Source organism: Polistes dominula, unplaced genomic scaffold (genome assembly GCF_049000335.1).
Source record: "Polistes dominula isolate Pdom_NZ unplaced genomic scaffold, Pdom_raw_medaka contig_23, whole genome shotgun sequence".
In the NCBI taxonomy this organism is placed as follows: domain Eukaryota; kingdom Metazoa; phylum Arthropoda; class Insecta; order Hymenoptera; family Vespidae; genus Polistes; species Polistes dominula.
In genome coordinates this window covers 5,510,246-5,528,767 of record NW_028300963.1, presented here as the reverse complement: position 1 = coordinate 5,528,767, position 18,522 = coordinate 5,510,246, and the positions used below count along the sequence as shown (strand labels likewise).

The following is an 18,522-nucleotide window of genomic DNA, read 5'->3' as shown; positions in this document are numbered from 1 at the left end:
ACTTAAAAGGGTGGGAGGAGAGTGAAGGGGGAAAGGAGGAGTGGGGTTAAGAAAATAGTAAAAGGTGAAAATGAGATATTGATTTTCAAATGTGTTATTATCATCAGCACATATTATGGAAGTTTTACATCCGCATCTCGCGAAGAACGAAAAAGAACGGACACAAAAAAAACAATTAGAAAATTCAACAATTGACCCAACGAAAGGTTGATTCAAAAATGAATATACGATGAGTCAAAGTTGATAAGGGTGGAGTGAAGGAAGATTGGTAATAGGGGGTGGGAAGGAAAAAGGACGAAAATTCTGGCCACTCGAGTTTTTCTTTTTTTTTTCATAGTAAAAAAAACATAATTTATAATAATAATAATAATAATAATAATAATAATAATAATAATAATAATAATAATAATAATAATAATAATAATAATAATAATAATAATACAAAGGAAATATAGAGCGGGCTATTATTATACATTATCATAAAATATCACAATAATTAATATCCGACGGGGCGAGGGAGGCAAGGCGCAAAAAAGTTTAACGTGGCATTATTTACGCTTTATCATCGCAATTGTTTCTTTGCTTTTTTCTTGTTTTTTTTTTTCTTTATATACCATTTTTGTACATTACTACTTCGCGAGGAAATGCACACATTTTATTCCCCCTCTCTCTCTCTGTACTCTTGTTGACTTTTTTTAAAGGATACATCACGCGTATCATGACACTTGCGTACACATTCTCTCTTTCTCTATTTTCTTTTTTTTTCTTTTTTACTATAATTCTTTTCATTTCCTCGCGCGAAAAGGTTTGCGTGACTCAAATTTCGCTACATCGTAGCAACAAAGAATAAAATAATAATAATTACAATAATAGTAGTAGTAATAGTAGTAATAGTAATAGTAGTAGTAGTAGTAGTAGTAGTAATAGTAGTAGAAGTAATAATAACAATAATAATAATAATAATAATAATAATAATAATAATAATAATAAATCATTCTACACCCTCGTCGTATATTATTAGAAATAAAGCAGAAAAAAAAATAAAACTCCCTAAAGATTGAGAAAGAGTACATTTCGTATATTGAAGAAGTAATTGAAGAAGATAATATGTTCGAAGGGTGTGTTTGAGTATCGTAATAGAATAAATAGGTGGAAAAGAGAAGGAAAAATAATGTATAAATATATAAAAGTTCATTCAAATAGACGACGAGAGATGAAGAAAAAAAAGGAATTCCGACTAACAAAGTATATACGATTATTGTGTGAATTTATTGTATGTTACAATATCACGATTAAAAAGCGTGATAAGGCGCGAGAATATACCACCATTGTCATCATCACCTTCATCTTTATCTCATCGTCATCATTATCATAATCGCAATCGAACGTCTGCTAGAACGTTTATCTCGATTTATTTTTTTTATTCGCATCTTTTTCTTTTCTATTTCACATCTTTTTTTTTTATTAATTATTATTATTATTTTTCTCTCTTTTCTTTATTCGCACGAATTTATGATTGATCATTCATTAATTTTTTTGATTTCAATTCTTCTTCCTTTATAATTATCTTTCACGAATCGATTCAAAGAAAAATAATTTGAAAATACTTTCGAATTTAAAAATCGAAACGAGCAATCGATTTCTTTCCAAATTTGATAACAAATGTTAAGCGATTGAAATATTGCAATTTTCCTTGCAAACATATATATCAGCAGTGAATTATCCCATGAGCAAAAACAGCAAAAACAGAGGACTTTGAAATTCCATAATTAATATTCCATTGTTAAAGAGTTTTTTTTTTTTAATAAAAAAGAAAGAGATATTTCTAGATATAAACAAAATTATACGGGAAGGGAGGCTTTGAAATTCAATTTTAATTGAATTCATATATATATATATAAATTAGTGGGAGGAAAATTATATTAAATATAATATATTAAATAATTATATATATATAATATTATGGTCAATGTATGTATTTTGGGCACTTTTACCCCATCTCATCTCCCTTCGCCACGTTCATTTCTGACGCAACCCTGAAACAATTCTCTCTTTCTCTTTCTCTGACAAAATAATATTAAATTACATTGACCGTAACATTTACAAACACACTTTATGTAAGCGTTATATAGTTTTTTATCCTGATAGTTTTTATTTGTTCTTGTTAATTGTTCAGACAAAACCTTGAAACAGCACTTGTTTGCTTCGTCGTGTTTTTTTTTCTTTTCAATAAGACATCCTATCGCTTATAGATTATTACGTTGTGTTTGTATGCGTTTGTTGGTGTTGTCTCTATGTGTGGATGTGTTAGTTACGGAGAAAAAGTATTTTTTTTTTTTATATAACACCAGCCATTTATCTATGTAACAATTACTAATTACTATATGTACAAGTGTTTGCTAAAACAAATCTGACAATGAACCGGTATTTTTTTTTTTTTTTTTAATCAAATCAAACCGCACGAAAAGGGATTTTTCATTTTTCTCTTTTTTTTTCTTAACAGGCAATATATTGTTTTTCCTAATTTATTATTATTTACGTCATTTCCTTTTCCGCGAGAAAATGTTCGATGAACGACGACGAGGGAGTCGTTAGCCTCCATCCATTTATATACAAAGTCTTTTTTTCTTTTTTTTTTTGTGGAAATGATTATTAGATTAGATTTCATTTGATTCGATTGGTTTTTTTTTCCAAGAACGTTTAAGAATTGTGTCATCAATCTTTTCTTTTTTTTTTTCAGGGGTGAGGAAAATAAACGTCGAATGAGTTACTGTAAGACGGAGTACTAGTTTTCCAAAACTAAATAATATTTTCATCGATCACAAAATCTCAGGATATACAATTTGCAAAGCTTGTAAGGAAAATCTACGATTTATTTCAATCACATTAAATTAAAAATCTAATTAAATGAGTTCCAAAAATATACGTTATATTCACGGATCTAATTTTCTGCTTTTACTTAAAACGAATTATGAGTCCCCTTTACAGTATTCAATAATAATAATAAAAAAAAAAATAATAATAACAACAATAATAATATTATTAATAAAAATAATAATAATAATAATAATAATAATAATAATAATAATATTTATATTAATAATAATAATAATAATTAAAAATAAAGATTAGTCGAAATGTCGTAGGGCCTCGTTCAGTATTATCAATCAAATTACCGTTGTTATAATCCCCTTGATTTCGTGTTGTCAATAATTTTATCCTTAAAACTAATATGTTGATTTTATTATCACGACATCGTAGTCTCTCGTCTAAAATAGTATTGACTAAAGCTTCACGCGCGCATGAAGCACGACCGGTCCGACGAGAATTATATACATATATATGTATGTATCAATTGTGCTTCAGTTTCACGGAAGAAAATATGTGTATATCTTTGAATTATTGTTTTTCATTCATTCATTCATTCTTTCTTTACCATAATATACGTCTTTTTCTCTTACTCTCTCTCTCTCTCTCTCTCTCTCTCTCTCTCTCTCTCTCTTTTCTTTTTTCTATTTTATTTTATTTCCTTTTGTAATATTCACGAATTCCTTCCATCTTGCAAGAAAATGTCATCGTCCTTACATTAATATTAATATTTATATTAACAATAATAATAATAATAATAATAATAATAATAATAATAATAATAATAGTAATAATAATAATAATGATAAATCTTATATCTTTCCCCTTATCCATCATCATTATCATTATCTTTTTCTCTACAGTACTATAAATAATTGTAACGAAACAAAAAATTGTACGTACGCGCACGATATTTTCTGTACGAAATGATACATATGTATAAATATATATATATAGTTGTATATATTATAGGAAAAATACTGTGATTTTTAAAATAACGTAAAATCTTGTTTTTTCTTCTTCGTCTAATTTATTGCTGAGAGACAAGAAAAAAGAATAATTATTTATAGAAAATAATCTCGCTAGATGGAAGTGTCATCGTGTTTTTGTTGTTGATTGTAGTCTGATAAATTTGTTCGATCAGACAGCATGTTTTGTTTTTGTTCTTTTTTTTATTCGACCCCAAGAACAACAACAACAAGTCGTTCTCCAACGTGACTACCGCGGCTCGTAGGCCTCGTAGATGAGTTCAGGCACCAAGGCCAATGAGAATGTTGTGCTGGGCTGCCTAGCGTATTGTCGCCTCGACGAGATGGCTTGGTGTTACCTATTGTTTTCTTCCATCACCACCTGCTTGAACACACCCGCGGGCATTTGACTCTTCACTTCGTGACTACCCAACGCCGTTGTTCCATCTTTTGCTATGAACAACTGCAAACCGGTTGCTGTAAACAAAACAAAAAAACAAAGTACAAAAGTAGCTTAAGTTCTTTTAGATATTTATTGAAAAGTCTCAATTATATTTTTAAATTACTAATTGTTTTACAATGTGAACACAAGTATTATTTGGAAACTGAAATTCATTCATCATTTTGAAAATAATATTAATCCTCTATGGGCCGAATTTTCGTTCTAAATAAAAAAAAAAACTTTATTTAGAACTTTAAATCAACAATTATTTTATTAACATATGTTACCTGAAATTAACACTGGCCCATAGAGGGTTAAGTTTGACTAAAGTTGGCTCGTCGTTTGTGTATATCAAATAAATAATTGTTATAATCATACTCTCAGAACTTTCGAGATCCGTTTGTTCCAAATTCGTAGCCTTAATCAGTTCATCGATCAATGAATCTGGATTAGGTCTGGTGACTTCGATCCTGCACAAGCTAGGATTTCCTGTACCATCTTCGGCTTTTTTCCGTCGCTCCAGTGCAGCTTTAGCACGGTCCAATGATCCAGTTTCGCTTAAACCCGAACCTCCTGAAGGGTTTCTGTATATGTGATTAAACAAATCATTATTGACAAATCAAATTCTTCTCTCAGTCGTCTATTATTATTATTATTATTATTATTATTATTATTATTATTATTATTATTATTTTTCTATTAATTGTATATTTATAATTAAAAAGTGAAGGATTTTCGCGCGTACGACAGATTCAAATTATTATTATTATTATTATTATTATTATTATTATTATTATTATTATTATTATTATTATTATTATTATTATCGTCGCTAATGATTTAACATAAATTAAAATCAAAAGAAATATTCTGACGCGAGACGAATAGACGACGCGATGCGGATAGCAAGAAAAAATAAGTAAGATAGAAAAGAACAGTGATCGTGCAGCCGTAATATTCGAGACGATTGCATGTGTATACACATATACGTAATATAGATTTCGATATATAATTATACGTAATTCTCTAATAAGACGATGCGGGGAAACGATTTGTACATGGAAGCTGAATAATCAAAGAATATAAATCCCATTCAAGTGCGATTATTTTCATGCCGATAAACATTGATGACAACAAGTGTCCGTTAATTAGCAAAGCTGGTTGTTGGTGCATGAAAAATGGTAGAAACGAAGATGCTCAAATTGTCCTGATCAATGTGTCCGAATGCATCGCATCCTGAACACGATTCTTCCAAAATTTATTTCCAAAAAAAAAAAGAAAAATATCCAAACTTTTTGTCAAAATTATAGCAACACAATTCCAAGATTTTGTTAAAGAAGAAGAAGAAAAACAATAAAGTGTTCTTGTTCTATCTAAAATTGTGCAAGGCGAGCAAAAAGCAAAAACGATAAGGATAATGACAAATAATAGACAAAAGACAAAAGTATACATGAATGAAGGATAAAAATGCAGATAAGAGACGAAAGCATGGACTGACGGTGGGGTTATGCTGTTTCGGTGTTGCGAGCTTGGTGGAGCGACTTCCGGTACTCCTAAGGAGGACTCCTCGGAGTCCGCTGGGCTGGTGGCGACCGTAGCCAGCTTGCCCCCCGCCCCGTCCAGCAACTTCCGGTGACCTCCGCCGATACCCCTGCAAGGATTCACAAAGCCATCCAGAACTGTAAGCAAAGCTTGCGTTCTCTCTTTCTCTCTTCTCTCTCTCTCTCTCTCTCTCTCTTCCTATTTTTTTTTTTTTAGATTGAGACAATTGTTCGATACTTGCTTCATTTGTTTAGCAATAATTCAGGCATACTTTTAACTCGATTTAAATAATTAATAGTTCTTTCGTATTTTCCTCGTTAATGTTTTATGCTAGCACGATAATGATAATGGTAACACTGACTTATGTGCGTATGTACATCAATTATTTTATGTTATATGTATGTATTTTTAAAAAGCAAATGAAAGTATGATTGAGGTCCCGATCTTACACCACCATTGTTGATCGTGGTAGACAAAAGGAGCAGGATGTTCTTCCTATAATTAGACGACTTTCGTAAGGTCTGCTTGATAAGATAAATGTAGCAAGTTATAAATACGTGTACAGGGTACGCCATTTTAATCGCCATTTTAATCGGAGCACTCGAGTATCTCCGTTATTTGTGATCTTACAATTATTATAAGTATATTGTATATATTCATATAAGAGAAAAATAATGTCCTTACCCGTATACTTAGCCCTTCCCAGCAATACTGCAACTTAGTCCTAAAAATTGTTCCCACAAAACTATAAATAAGGGAGATATTTGGATGTTCTGATTAAAATGTCTTACCCTGTAAATACTTAAATAAATTGTTACATCGCTTAGGAAACAGATTTGTGGATCACTACTCACACCTTTCGGTTAAACGTTAGCCGACGTACTACACCACACGTGTTCATTAACTTTATCAAAAATAAACCAAAAACCCAAAGGAGAAACTAAAGCAAGAGCGAGGACAAAAGGAAACCAGCTGATCAAAATCCTTTAATCAATCGATCGATTCATTTTTCATTATCGTAACATGCAACGTTTCTCCAACTCTCATCTGTATTTAGAAAATATATATATATATATATGCACCTAACAATAATTCAAGAAAAAATTTAAATTATAATATAGAAAGAAAAAAAAATAAACGAATGATTGATTCGTTCATAGAATCGTCTCGAAGGGGTTGCTCGATGATAGTATGGAAAACTATGATGAAGATAGAAAGAAAGAAAAGACAAAAACAAAAAAATGAAATTTAGAAATAGATTTTATAGGAAATAATATTAAAAAAAAAAAAATCGAAAATAAATAGATGTTCGCGAGATGATGAACGATAGAAAACCTACCTGAGGGTTTGAGCCGTCGTCGCGGAGCGTAGGGATGCTCTAGGATTGTCAGGCCTATGGAGAGGATCGGGAGAGGATACGGCCCTGGCCTGATCGACCAATCGTAAAACTGGGCTAGTTTGTCTCTTTTCAATACAATCGCAGGTTTTCGACATGCTACGCCACCCTGGTTGACCGATTCTCGGTTTTGCGATTGGTAAGATCACCCGACTGGTTATTTCCTCTCGATCGTTCATATTGTTATGTTGTCCTAAACTTCCTATACTGTTACGTTCATTGCGTGATTCGAAACTGTTAACCCTTTCGTAATTTTGTCGGGAATGTCGTGGGACGTCTTGGGGTCCGGGTACCCTGAACACGTTGTTGGCATCTTCGTAATGCTCGTCAATGGAAACTCCGTTCCGAGTTTGCGAACTCGATTCGGTTAAATTCTTTACAAATTGTACATTAGGATTAACAGCTGCCCCGACAACGTTTACTTCGTTGCCCTTATCGGCATTAATAATCGTCTCTGGCATCTTCAAAATCGATCTCGAAGTTGTTGTAGCAGTGGTTGTTGCAACAGCACCAGCAGTACTCCTTTTATCCATACCGTTTCTCATGATCCGAGAGGAAAGTGGACTAGACGTGGACCAGAATCGGGTTCTTGGATCAACGAGCATCATCGAAGACGACGTTGGCGACGGTGGCCTTGGTTCGAAGGATGTTTCGGACCGCATGTTAGGATAGTTAGGAGGATGATTTTGGGAATAATTCGGGATACGTGGTGCCCATACCGGCCAGGAGGGTGACCTATAAAGATCATAACACAAATTTGTTCTTTTTTTCTTCAAGCATGCATAAATCATAAAGAACAGAAGAAAAATAATATGAACAATTGTCTAAAACAACTAAGGTTTGATTAAATTTTGATGATTCTTCTTTTTTTGTGGAAGGTGGGGGGGAGGGAGGAGGAGAGAAAGAGAGATAAGTAAATCAACCAATAGATAGAGATAGGAAAATAGATTGATAGATAGATCGAATGAGAAGAAAAAAGATACAAAAGTCATTGATTAAAAAATATGCATAAGTGTGAAAAAAATGCGAAGGGTACGATCTTCTCAAGTCAAGTCCCTTGATTCCAATTAAAGATCCGTGTTGGAATTATTAGTAGTCGGTAAAAGCGTAGTACAGCACAGCAATATGAAAAACCTTTTGAAAAATCTTGATGACGAATCTTGTTACGAATTATATTACTTTCGTTCAAATGAAATATCATAGCACCGAGAGATCTTTCGCGCAAAGAAAAGAAAAAAAGAAAAAAAAAGAAAAGAAAAAAGAAGAGCAAGATAAGTATATAGTAGAGAAAAGAAGAAGATAAAAAAATAGAAAATTGATTGTGTTATCCAGCAGGCAATGCGTTAAAAAGTCGTGAAGAACATCCAAACTCCCCTCTCCCTCTTCGGAGCAGCCATGCGCTTATTTCTGCGTTTATGTTGCTTTGAATGAACATTATTTTCGAGCATTTGTATTTTGTACAGATTAGTATTCGTGTTTTATGTGTATGTACGTCCTTATGTCCTACCGAGAGGATATTTTAGTTATCGTTTTCGTTGGAATTTTCCCCATTTCTGTCTTAACAAAAAGTTACAAAATTGTATAATTGTTCTATTTCATTAGTTATCCTTGGGTCCATTCGGAATGTTTACCTAATATGGCCACTGTCACCACTACTGCTCTGTCTACTGTGTTGACTGTGCGAGTTTAAGGATCCATATCCAGATCCTTTGCTTAGTTGACTGGTATTGCTGCTATTCCTCGAATGACCCGATTCTGTGTGCGCTTCTGTCAATGCTTCGACCGGAATTGCCGAAGGTACGATCTCGCTTAGGGTCATCGGATCGTATGTTTCCGTACCACTGAGAAGTTCTACAAGGAACCCATCGTTAAACGAACCATTGTTAAATATCAACTTGGATATCTTCTTTTTCATATATATTTACCGGAGGAAAACAGTGCTGGCCTTTTCTTGGGAAGACTACCGAAACCACTGCTCGCACTAGCTATACTACCAGCCAATGAACCACTAGAAACGTAATCTTCTCTGTTGCTACATCTTTCAACGGTCACCTCGTCAGCCGTAACTCCTGGCACACCGGGGACACCGGGAACTGCTAGTTGAGTTTGTTTTAACGATGGTGAAGGTCTACAGTAAAAGACAGTCATAAAGATTAACCCTTTGGTCCTTTGGCCTTTGGGGTATTTGGTCTTTGGCAAAAACACACGTTGGCCTGGGAGGACACTCACACTTTGAATAGAATATCTCCGGAACGTATGTTCATCTTAATAGCTACTCTCAGCATAGAATTATCTTGACGATGTCTCGCGTCATAACCTTCAAGGAGACACCTCCTTCGACAGAGACCAGCTCCTGCGAATTCGGCAAGGTTCAGGTCGGTAAAACCTAGCCTCTGGAAGGACCTGCCTCCCTTCAATTCCTACAACCATCGAAATGGCTACTTTTACACGCAATCGAATTACAACAATCCTATTGTTTAAACCATTCATTTGTGTTAAATCTTACCTTCCTTACTGATATCCTTAAGATGCATGGATCGAGAACACCAGTTGACGCATTTGCACTCATTTTACAACAGAACTCGAACTTTGCGTTCCACCTGACCGTATGCTCCTGAACTTCTTCCCTATAAATAAAATCATATGATAGGTGGAGTCATTCAAAACGTTCAAATTGTAACACTTTATCGACCGCTAGATTTTAAACAGTATACGCACCACATCCGTTCTACTAACAGAATCTACTAACAGATTACAATAACTGATTTTAATCAAATATTAATAAGATTCTAATAAAAAATTATTCTTTATGTAATGACAATGACTGTTCATCGCCGTGTCAAGCGATTAAGTTACCGAGTTAAGTTACCGATTGGCGACAAAAAAGCCTATTAATAAGCTAGCGGTCAGTAAAATGTTAAGAGAAGAATTTTCGTTTATTTCCCATCGATAGAAAATATGTAATATTTTTAACGAAACTGGATCAAACATAGAAGATTTCTAAAGATGGGGGTAACGTGCCGAGACATTTAGCTGTTGGATTACGAAACAACAAATAGTGCAGATCTTACTTTATGTTTTATGTATTTAATATATTATAATCCGTATTGTCCCACACATTGCATACACACATTGTTCAAGGAATTAGACATGTTCCGTTGCATTATTTAAATGAGTCGTTTATTTTGAAAGTAACCTATAATTCCATTTATATTTGAATCAGGGTTTGTTTATTATATCATTATTAATATTCTAATACTTGTAAAAGAAGAAAGAAAATGTGAGGCAATTTATTTGTTTGAAGAATAATCGTGGACGTCAAGAACCCTTGGGTGAAAAGGAAACCTATTTTGCGTTAGATCGAGATCGTCGTGGGTGTTTCGTAGCAACCATGTTTCAAAACACGCATCCTGCGCACATACTTGTGTGCGTGTTGTGTGTGTGTCTCTATGTACGTTTGAAGAAATGTTATCGATTTATCAATAGGCGAGACACGTGCGTCGAGGGAGTCGCTTTGCAACGGTGTTCTTGTCGTCGGAAAATTGTTCGCGTGTCCAACAGGCTGCATGGTAGGCCATCATAACGGGAACTACCCTTCGGAGTATTACAAAACCGGAAGTTACCGAATCATCTAGAATTTTCTTTCCTTCTTTCCTTCCTTCCTTCCTTCCTTCCTTTAGTTTTTTTCTTCTTTGTAATTCTACTAGCGTACAAAATTATACTACGAAAAAAGTATTGAACGAACAGCAGAAGAACAGCTGCAATTGCGTCCTCCTCGTCGCGATTAGGCGCTATTCATAAAGTTCCATTACGCTCATTACGGCAGGGAATCGCTTTGAAATGACCTTTAAACGATCGGATTCTAAAAGTACACGATTGGCTTTAAGTGTAGATAAAGCGCGTAGAGAGTTGCGAGAAATCATGCGACACCATAGGAATATCAAGAACAACATATATCTCTGGTGGGCGGATGGAAGAATATCAACTTAAATTATTCAGATAAAAAAAAAAATAATAATTAACCTTGAAATACTTTCGTTTTATTTTTATCCTAAAATAATGTACAACTTTTGTTCTCGAAATGTTCGTTCGAAAAAATCTCATCCCGTATATCACGTCGTCATATCGAATAAATAAATAAATAATATATAATTAAAGTGTATGTTATATATATTTTAAATATACGTATTTAAAAAGGTGTACTCGAAACTTCCTCGTGTGCTAACCTGATTATTATCAAAAAATGCTTATGTTCTATCTTTTGTCTATTATCGATATTATCACAAGTGGTTTGCTTACGTTCTAAATTAGCCACTTTTGCAAGCTTAAAAATAGCTTGAGCTCACGTGATTTCCGGTTGTTATGAGATATCAAATTCTAAAGCTTTCTTCGTTTTTTCGTTCGCATATAATAATCATAATAATATTAATAGTAATAATATAACAAAGTGATTCTATTGGACCAATAATAGACGAAAGTATCAATATTCACATAGTCATATTTTTCTTAGAACAAAAATTCTACGTAATTGCATATATCTGTAAATGCAAATAGAAATTATAATTAGATCGAAGGATATAATAAATCTCGATCGTATTGAACGATTAATTCGCTAATATTCATCCCGTAGGCGTGTTTGCGTCCTTATATTCGCACGAATACACACGCACACGCACACGCACATGCACACGTGCGAATCGATTATGCAAAGTGATATAACAACGTCGATCTGGTAGCACGATCACGAGAAGCACTTAGGCACGTTTCGTAAATAAAGTTCTGTGAATATAATCTTTGAAAGGAACGTTTCGAATATTACGATAATGAAGAAGAAGAAGAAAAAAAATAAAGATGCCTATGATCATCTTTTCGTCATTTTTCTTAAACACCAAAAGCATATTATTTGCTTCTTCTTCCTAGTACGTTCTAGATTACGTCACAAGATTAATACACTGACATCATTTATTTGTCCCATTTTTTTTAATTCTTTTCTTCGTCGATGATGGTCATGACAAAAACGCGACAATGAACGAGTAGTAGTAGACAAGTGTATAATAAACGTATGTTATGTATAGCGTGTATAGAACAAGATGCAAATAAAAAACCATATGTGCATGCGACGTCTGTGCAAACAATTAAACTCGCAAACGAGCGTTTAATGTTTTATGGTCGTTTTCTTTTAACATTATCAATGTCATCTATCTATATAGAATTCTTCTTAAAAAAAAAAAAGAAAAAAAAACACACAAATAATGATAAGTCATTTGAATTAATGAATATTATTTTGTTAGTGCTACGAATATTGTTTTTGATGAACATTTCTACGGGTGGTGAAGAAGAGCAACAAAGTGTACGGGGTTAGATTAGTGTGCAAGACAGACAACTATGAAATTGAGAAATTTGTCGAGTAGATTCTTCAAACTCTACTACCATCGCAAGTATTCTACTACAGATACAACACTAAGGCTTCTCGTTTACAGTTACTCGCATTATTCTCCAGTTACAAAGCGGTTTTTCACCTAAAAACATGTTCTCTCTCAACCGTCATAGTCATTGATCGAATTTCATGCTATTGTAGATCTTTATTACTTTCTTTTTTTCAACTCTGATATAGTTTTGAACAGTTCGATGATACTTTCTTTTAAACGAATCTTATTCACCCTTTATATTGAAATTCTTCTTTATTATTCAATTAGGAAAATATTAGTTGCTTTAACTATTGAAATGAAATATCTTTCTATGGCGTTCCATGGCGGAAACTAAGAGGTTGCAATGTTTTTCAGTTTCTAAAGGTGTCAACAATTTATCATCCCAATTAGCATTTATTTAAGATTAACATTAATGATTGGATTTAGGCCACTTTCAAAGAAAAACTTTGTCATCACTTCAGTAACCAACAAATGTTCGTCTCACCAAATTGTACAATTAATGAATTTAAAGAAGTATTAGACAGAAGTATTAGACAGAAGTATTCCAGAAATGTTATTATACAAATTTCCTCTTGTAGGATTATTGCAATTTTATTATCTTTCTTGTTGAAAAAAGAAATAATATTTCCTTCATCGCTAACTTTGCCTTGGACTATTCTAAACATAGAATATGCGGACCAACGCAAAAAAGAGATAGACTTTCTTTTTCTCCGATGGCTCGTTAAAAATTGTTAACTTTTTTTTTCCAACTCTTTTCGAAGAGGATACATCGCTGATAGCTACTGAAAGAAAAGTTTTTAAATTGAAAAGAATATCGAGTAACATCAGTGGTACTACCTCTTCCATTCATTTATTTTTCTATAAAACTTTGAAAATTAGTAACTGACGTATAGTACATTTTACCATCAGAATAAGAAATATCCCATTAAATAGAAAATTACATTTCGAAATTGATTATCTTTGAAAATTGACTTACCATACAGTGATTAGAATAACAACATGATTTTGCTATTAAACTATTCTACTTACTGTTGAGATGAAATTAATAGAATATTAATAGTAGGTAGTCAGTTGAAATGTAAAATCAATATTCGAACACGAATACAAATACACTAACGTTACCAGTTTTCAAAATTTAATTACACGATGAATGCATAGAATGCATAGAATGCACGTAGAATGCATGTAGAATGCATATAGAAAGCCCACGGTATATAATATCATTTGTAATGAAATTAATCCACTTAACACATACATATAATAATTAATGAAGCATAAAACAAATTCCGATAGAAGGAACATGCTTTTCTTTTATATATATATATATATATATATATATATATATATTTGTTTTTTGACGAAAAGAAACGTGAACGCAAAGGAGAGAGACACGAGCGAGAAGAATTTGAGACCCCTCGTCAAGAAGAACGATTATCGAGTTGGCTTCAATCGAATTATACGCGTTTGAATTGCCGAACGCAGGGAACCGTTACATGTATCACGTAAGCGCCATGTAAGAATTATAGGGAACCCAAGACACCAAATACAGGAACCGATAAGAAGAAGAAAAAAAAAACGCTCTTCTATATTTTATTTCACCCCTTAAGGGTTCATTCTGGTTTATCATTTTGAGAAAATCATTTTTTTTTGTGCATTTTTCGAAAGTAGACATATGTAGAATTATCATACAAAAATTTTAGAACGATCCGAGTAGTTTAAGTATATTATTTTGCGACCCAAACACATAGAGATATTACAGATAGAGGAGACAAACCATCTGCGATGGTGTAAGTGGAAATGTCTCTGCATGAATATAGCAGCAAAAAACAAAAGGTTGATGTTGACCTGACAAAAACAGAATTACTTGAAAGATGTTTAGGTGGCCACACATTTAAAATAATAATGAGTGCTTCAACAAATGCGTTTGGGCTATGGTGCCTAAACACCTATTTAATGGTAAAAATATTGTTGAAATAGCTTGTAAATTGGCAGCTTGTATATTCAACGAAGGTTTTGATCTAATACTGAAAATAATGCTCGTTTTGGGGATAAAACTTGGCCCTATCGCAGTCAATTACGCTAGTAACCGCGGCAACACGCGTGTGCGCTCAGCCAATCGTTTGAGCGGAGAATCTTTAAAAGAGGCCAGGACACAACGAAAAAAGGCTAGAGTGGAAGAAAATGAGTATTTTGAAGAAGCAGAAGGCATACTGTGTGATGCAGGCATCGCAGAATAAGGTAAAGTCAGACTTTTCAAAAATTTGGTAAAAGAAACTTTAAACGCGTTTTTCTCGAAACAACGTTTTTTCGGTTGGCGGGCATGATATCTCCGAAACTACTCAACCGATCCTTCTGAAATTTTAACAACATACTCTAAACATGAATGGCTATCTCGCATGCTATAACCAAGTCAAAATATTAATTTTTACTATTTTTTTTTACAAAAAAGTACGAAAAAAATCAACGATTTTTTTTCGAAAAATGGCCGTCATTTTGTTTTGTTTTCATAAAAATTGATAGTTTTAGCATACCCGATAGCCATTGTCATACTGAATTTAAAACCGTTTAATTTTTTTGTTTTAGATCACCCGTTCTCAAATTTCGATGCCCGCCAACAGCATACCTAGTTTTGAAGGGTTCACGTTTGTCAGCCATTTTGAATGTCAAAAAATGTTTAAAACAATAAAAAAAAAATTTTTTCTCGTACTTTTAGAGTGTATTTATTATACCCAACAACTTTCATATGTATATGTATCCTACAAAGCCTAAAAAAAAATCGTGAAAATAGCCTTTTTTTCGGCGTATAAACCAGAATGAACCCTTAAATGAAGCGATGAAAAAGATTATTTAGAAAGTGGCCCAAGTCCAATCATAGTAATCAAAAACATATTATTTTTCAAATAATGTTATTTATGCTAATTGGGATGATAAATTTGACATCTTTAGAAACAGAAAAACACATTATTCTGTTATATATGACATTTATTATTTATGTTTTTAAATGTAATCCAACGCAAAACCTTCAATATCTCGATTGAAACATAAATGGATTTAGGCCAGTTTCAAAATAAACGGCTCAAATATCGATGGATAGATTGTTCATCAATTATATTGGTCGTTTAGCAAATAAAAAAAAAAATGTGTAGGAAAAGATTATCGCTATTAGTAAAACGTTTATAATCGATCGACAACAATTAACCTTTGATCAAAGTTTGAAATTGAAAGCGAATACTTTTCTTTCTCGCTAATCGTCGCAAATCCGATTACGCGTTAGACTCTTCAAGAGTATAAACTTTAAAATCGACCTTATACGAATAATGTGTTCCAAGAAATACTAACTTTTTACGAAGTGTAAGTTAATCAATCGAAGGTGTTTCGTAGAAACGAGATTTAAATCACTTTGATTATTAATATCCATTTCGATTGATTCATTAGGAAATGTAAAAGAATCAATATTGGGGTTATATCGCAAACAGTTCAAATCAATAGTTGTGCAAGAATTTTTCTATTTTATTTCTGCAAACAAACTATTAACTATTTATAAAATTTATAGAGAGATTAAATTCTTTTACTTTTCAAATTGTTTTGTTATTTATTTTAAGCTGAATTGTGAGATGCAGTTCAGCATCGATGATATTTCTCTAAAAGTAAATATGAACATATATATATAAAATAAAATTAAAAAAAAAATAAATATACAAGAAAAATATATATTAATAAAAAGTATAATTAAGAGAAGGGAAAGAGAGAAAGTGAGATGTAGATAAAATCGATAAGTTATCGAGAGCGCGTGCGTGTCTGACGTTTACATCGTGTCTCCTTATCGCAAGAAAATGCGAGTAATAATAATGCGAGTAAATAATAATTATTCATCGATAATAAATTTGAAGCCGCTTAAATATTGACAAAACATTTTATTGTTTAATAAATTATAATATATTTTATAAATAGAAATTCTATTGAATTTATTTCTGTCATTTATGTGTTCCAATTGTTTCGTTTGATATGAATCAGTTTTCATTTTTCATGTAAATATATTTTGGTTTGTCTTAAGGGACGATGCTTATTTATCGCAATCGTGTAACGTAACGATTGATCCTCGTGTGAGACTTGGTAACACCAAGGGTTCGCACGATCAATACAGATCGTCGAACTCTCTCTCACGTCACTTAAAACGTCACCATCTCCAATGGCCAAAGGTTTATTACATCTTGCATATTTTTCTATTTCTTTTCAATAAATTATTCACAAAATAATTCATTCGTACGAATAACTCAATGTTTCTTTTATCGAACAATCCCGCCTCCCCCCCCCCGACCTTTTTTGTCCGAGTTATTCACGATGTTTTTGATTAATGTTTCGATTAAAAGAATACTTTGAGCAAACTTTTTGTCAATCGTAAAATCGTAGGAAGCGCAAAATAAATACACGACAAAGGGCTGGAAGGGAAGTATAAGAATAAGAATAAGGATAAGAATAAGGATAAGGATAAGAAAGATAAATTAATTAGTATTTTCATCGTAGACGAGATAAATCAAGATCGAAAGTGACCGAACGACCTTTGACATACTTTGTTAACTCGATGAAAGACGACGAGGCCACGAAATCTTTGGCATTCGCATATACATATATAGATGCAAAGGGTCGAAGCAAGTCGTTTTAAATTACAACATAATAGCGCGAGGTCATGACACTTTGTAATGCACACCGTTGTAATGCATACCGTTGTAATGTATACCGTTGTAATGCACACCCTTCCTAAAGCTTATCAAAATCAGGAAGTAAACGTTTTTCTTTTTATTTTTCTTTTTTTTCGGAAAAATGTCAAATTAACTTCTATTCAATACGTAAGAAAACAAATTTGTCAAATGTAAGTATTTTGCATTTATTTTTGTTTCATTGTAATTAATTGTTGTTATACTGTTTTTTGTTATATTTAAAAAATTGTTTTCTCGAAAGAATAAAAATTAATCTTATCACGATGAACGAACACCTGATAGAATTATTATCACTTTTTATCTTCATATATTACGCAACGATCTAACTCCTTGTACTTTAATCGCAAGTTTTCTAATTACGACGTTACAAAAATAACATTGTATTAAAATGATTCTTAGAAAAAACGCAAATAAAAAATTCAACCGATTGATTGTAAAATTCATTTCAAATTCGTTCGTACGTGATATTCTTAAAATGATTGTAATCTTTTCAGATAATATGTGCGTGTTTTCGATCATTCAATTTCCGAGTAAGGATAAATGTGGTGGTATTGTTTGAATAATGTTTTACGTAGGTCTCAATGTTAAAACTTTATAATTATGTTGCATGAATTCGTGTCACGTTAGAAATGTGGTATCACGATTAACACGCATCGATCTTTTATTCCTATAAACGCCTACCTATTTCAAAGGTCGAATCAAATTATTAATTGTTCTTTTTCCACGGGTATATCATTTTCTATTTATTGATTATTATTAGTAAACAATTGATCATCTCAGAGACATTGTGAATTTCTTTTTAATATTAATTACACATATATACATGCCTGTCCAACTTCCTAATGAAATAAAATTTGTATATATTTTATTTAGTGAAAGCGAACAAGAAGTAATTAAAAAATCAACCTTGACTTGGAACAATTAAATTAAACGTTAGAGAGAGAAATGTATTTACTATTTCTCAGCAACGTTATACATACTTATTAATCCGCTCCAATAATGAATTCGAGTAACGCTAATAAGGACATCAAGGTCATGTATAATTGCAATCAAACTTTTTTCCTTTTGTCATTCTAACTTTGCTTTTATTTTTCTTACTTTTAATTGTATCTTTTAATGAATCAATTATTATTATTATCAACATTGTCTTTTCATTATA

The 18,522-nt window shown here is 32.4% G+C and overlaps 1 protein-coding gene across 2 annotated transcripts in view; it reads right to left on the bottom strand.

Moving 5' to 3' along the window:
* Positions 1 to 78: 78 nt before the first annotated feature.
* LOC107065737 (uncharacterized) overlaps positions 79 to 18,522 on the bottom strand; it is a 37,982-nt gene continuing 19,538 nt past the window's right edge. The window contains exons 3-10 of one of the 2 annotated variants that reach the window (XM_089172698.1): positions 9,723 to 9,843; positions 9,446 to 9,636; positions 9,142 to 9,344; positions 8,848 to 9,067; positions 7,160 to 7,951; positions 5,777 to 5,929; positions 4,657 to 4,862; positions 79 to 4,313 (exon numbers count right to left, since the gene is read on the bottom strand). In XM_089172698.1, coding sequence (XP_089028824.1) covers positions 4,192 to 4,313; positions 4,657 to 4,862; positions 5,777 to 5,929; positions 7,160 to 7,951; positions 8,848 to 9,067; positions 9,142 to 9,344; positions 9,446 to 9,636; positions 9,723 to 9,843 — 2,008 coding nt within the window. In that variant the 3' untranslated portion in view covers positions 79 to 4,191. The remainder of the gene's footprint in view (positions 4,314 to 4,656; positions 4,863 to 5,776; positions 5,930 to 7,159; positions 7,952 to 8,847; positions 9,068 to 9,141; positions 9,345 to 9,445; positions 9,637 to 9,722; positions 9,844 to 18,522) is intronic. The other variant, XM_015319692.2, reaches the window with a different exon arrangement.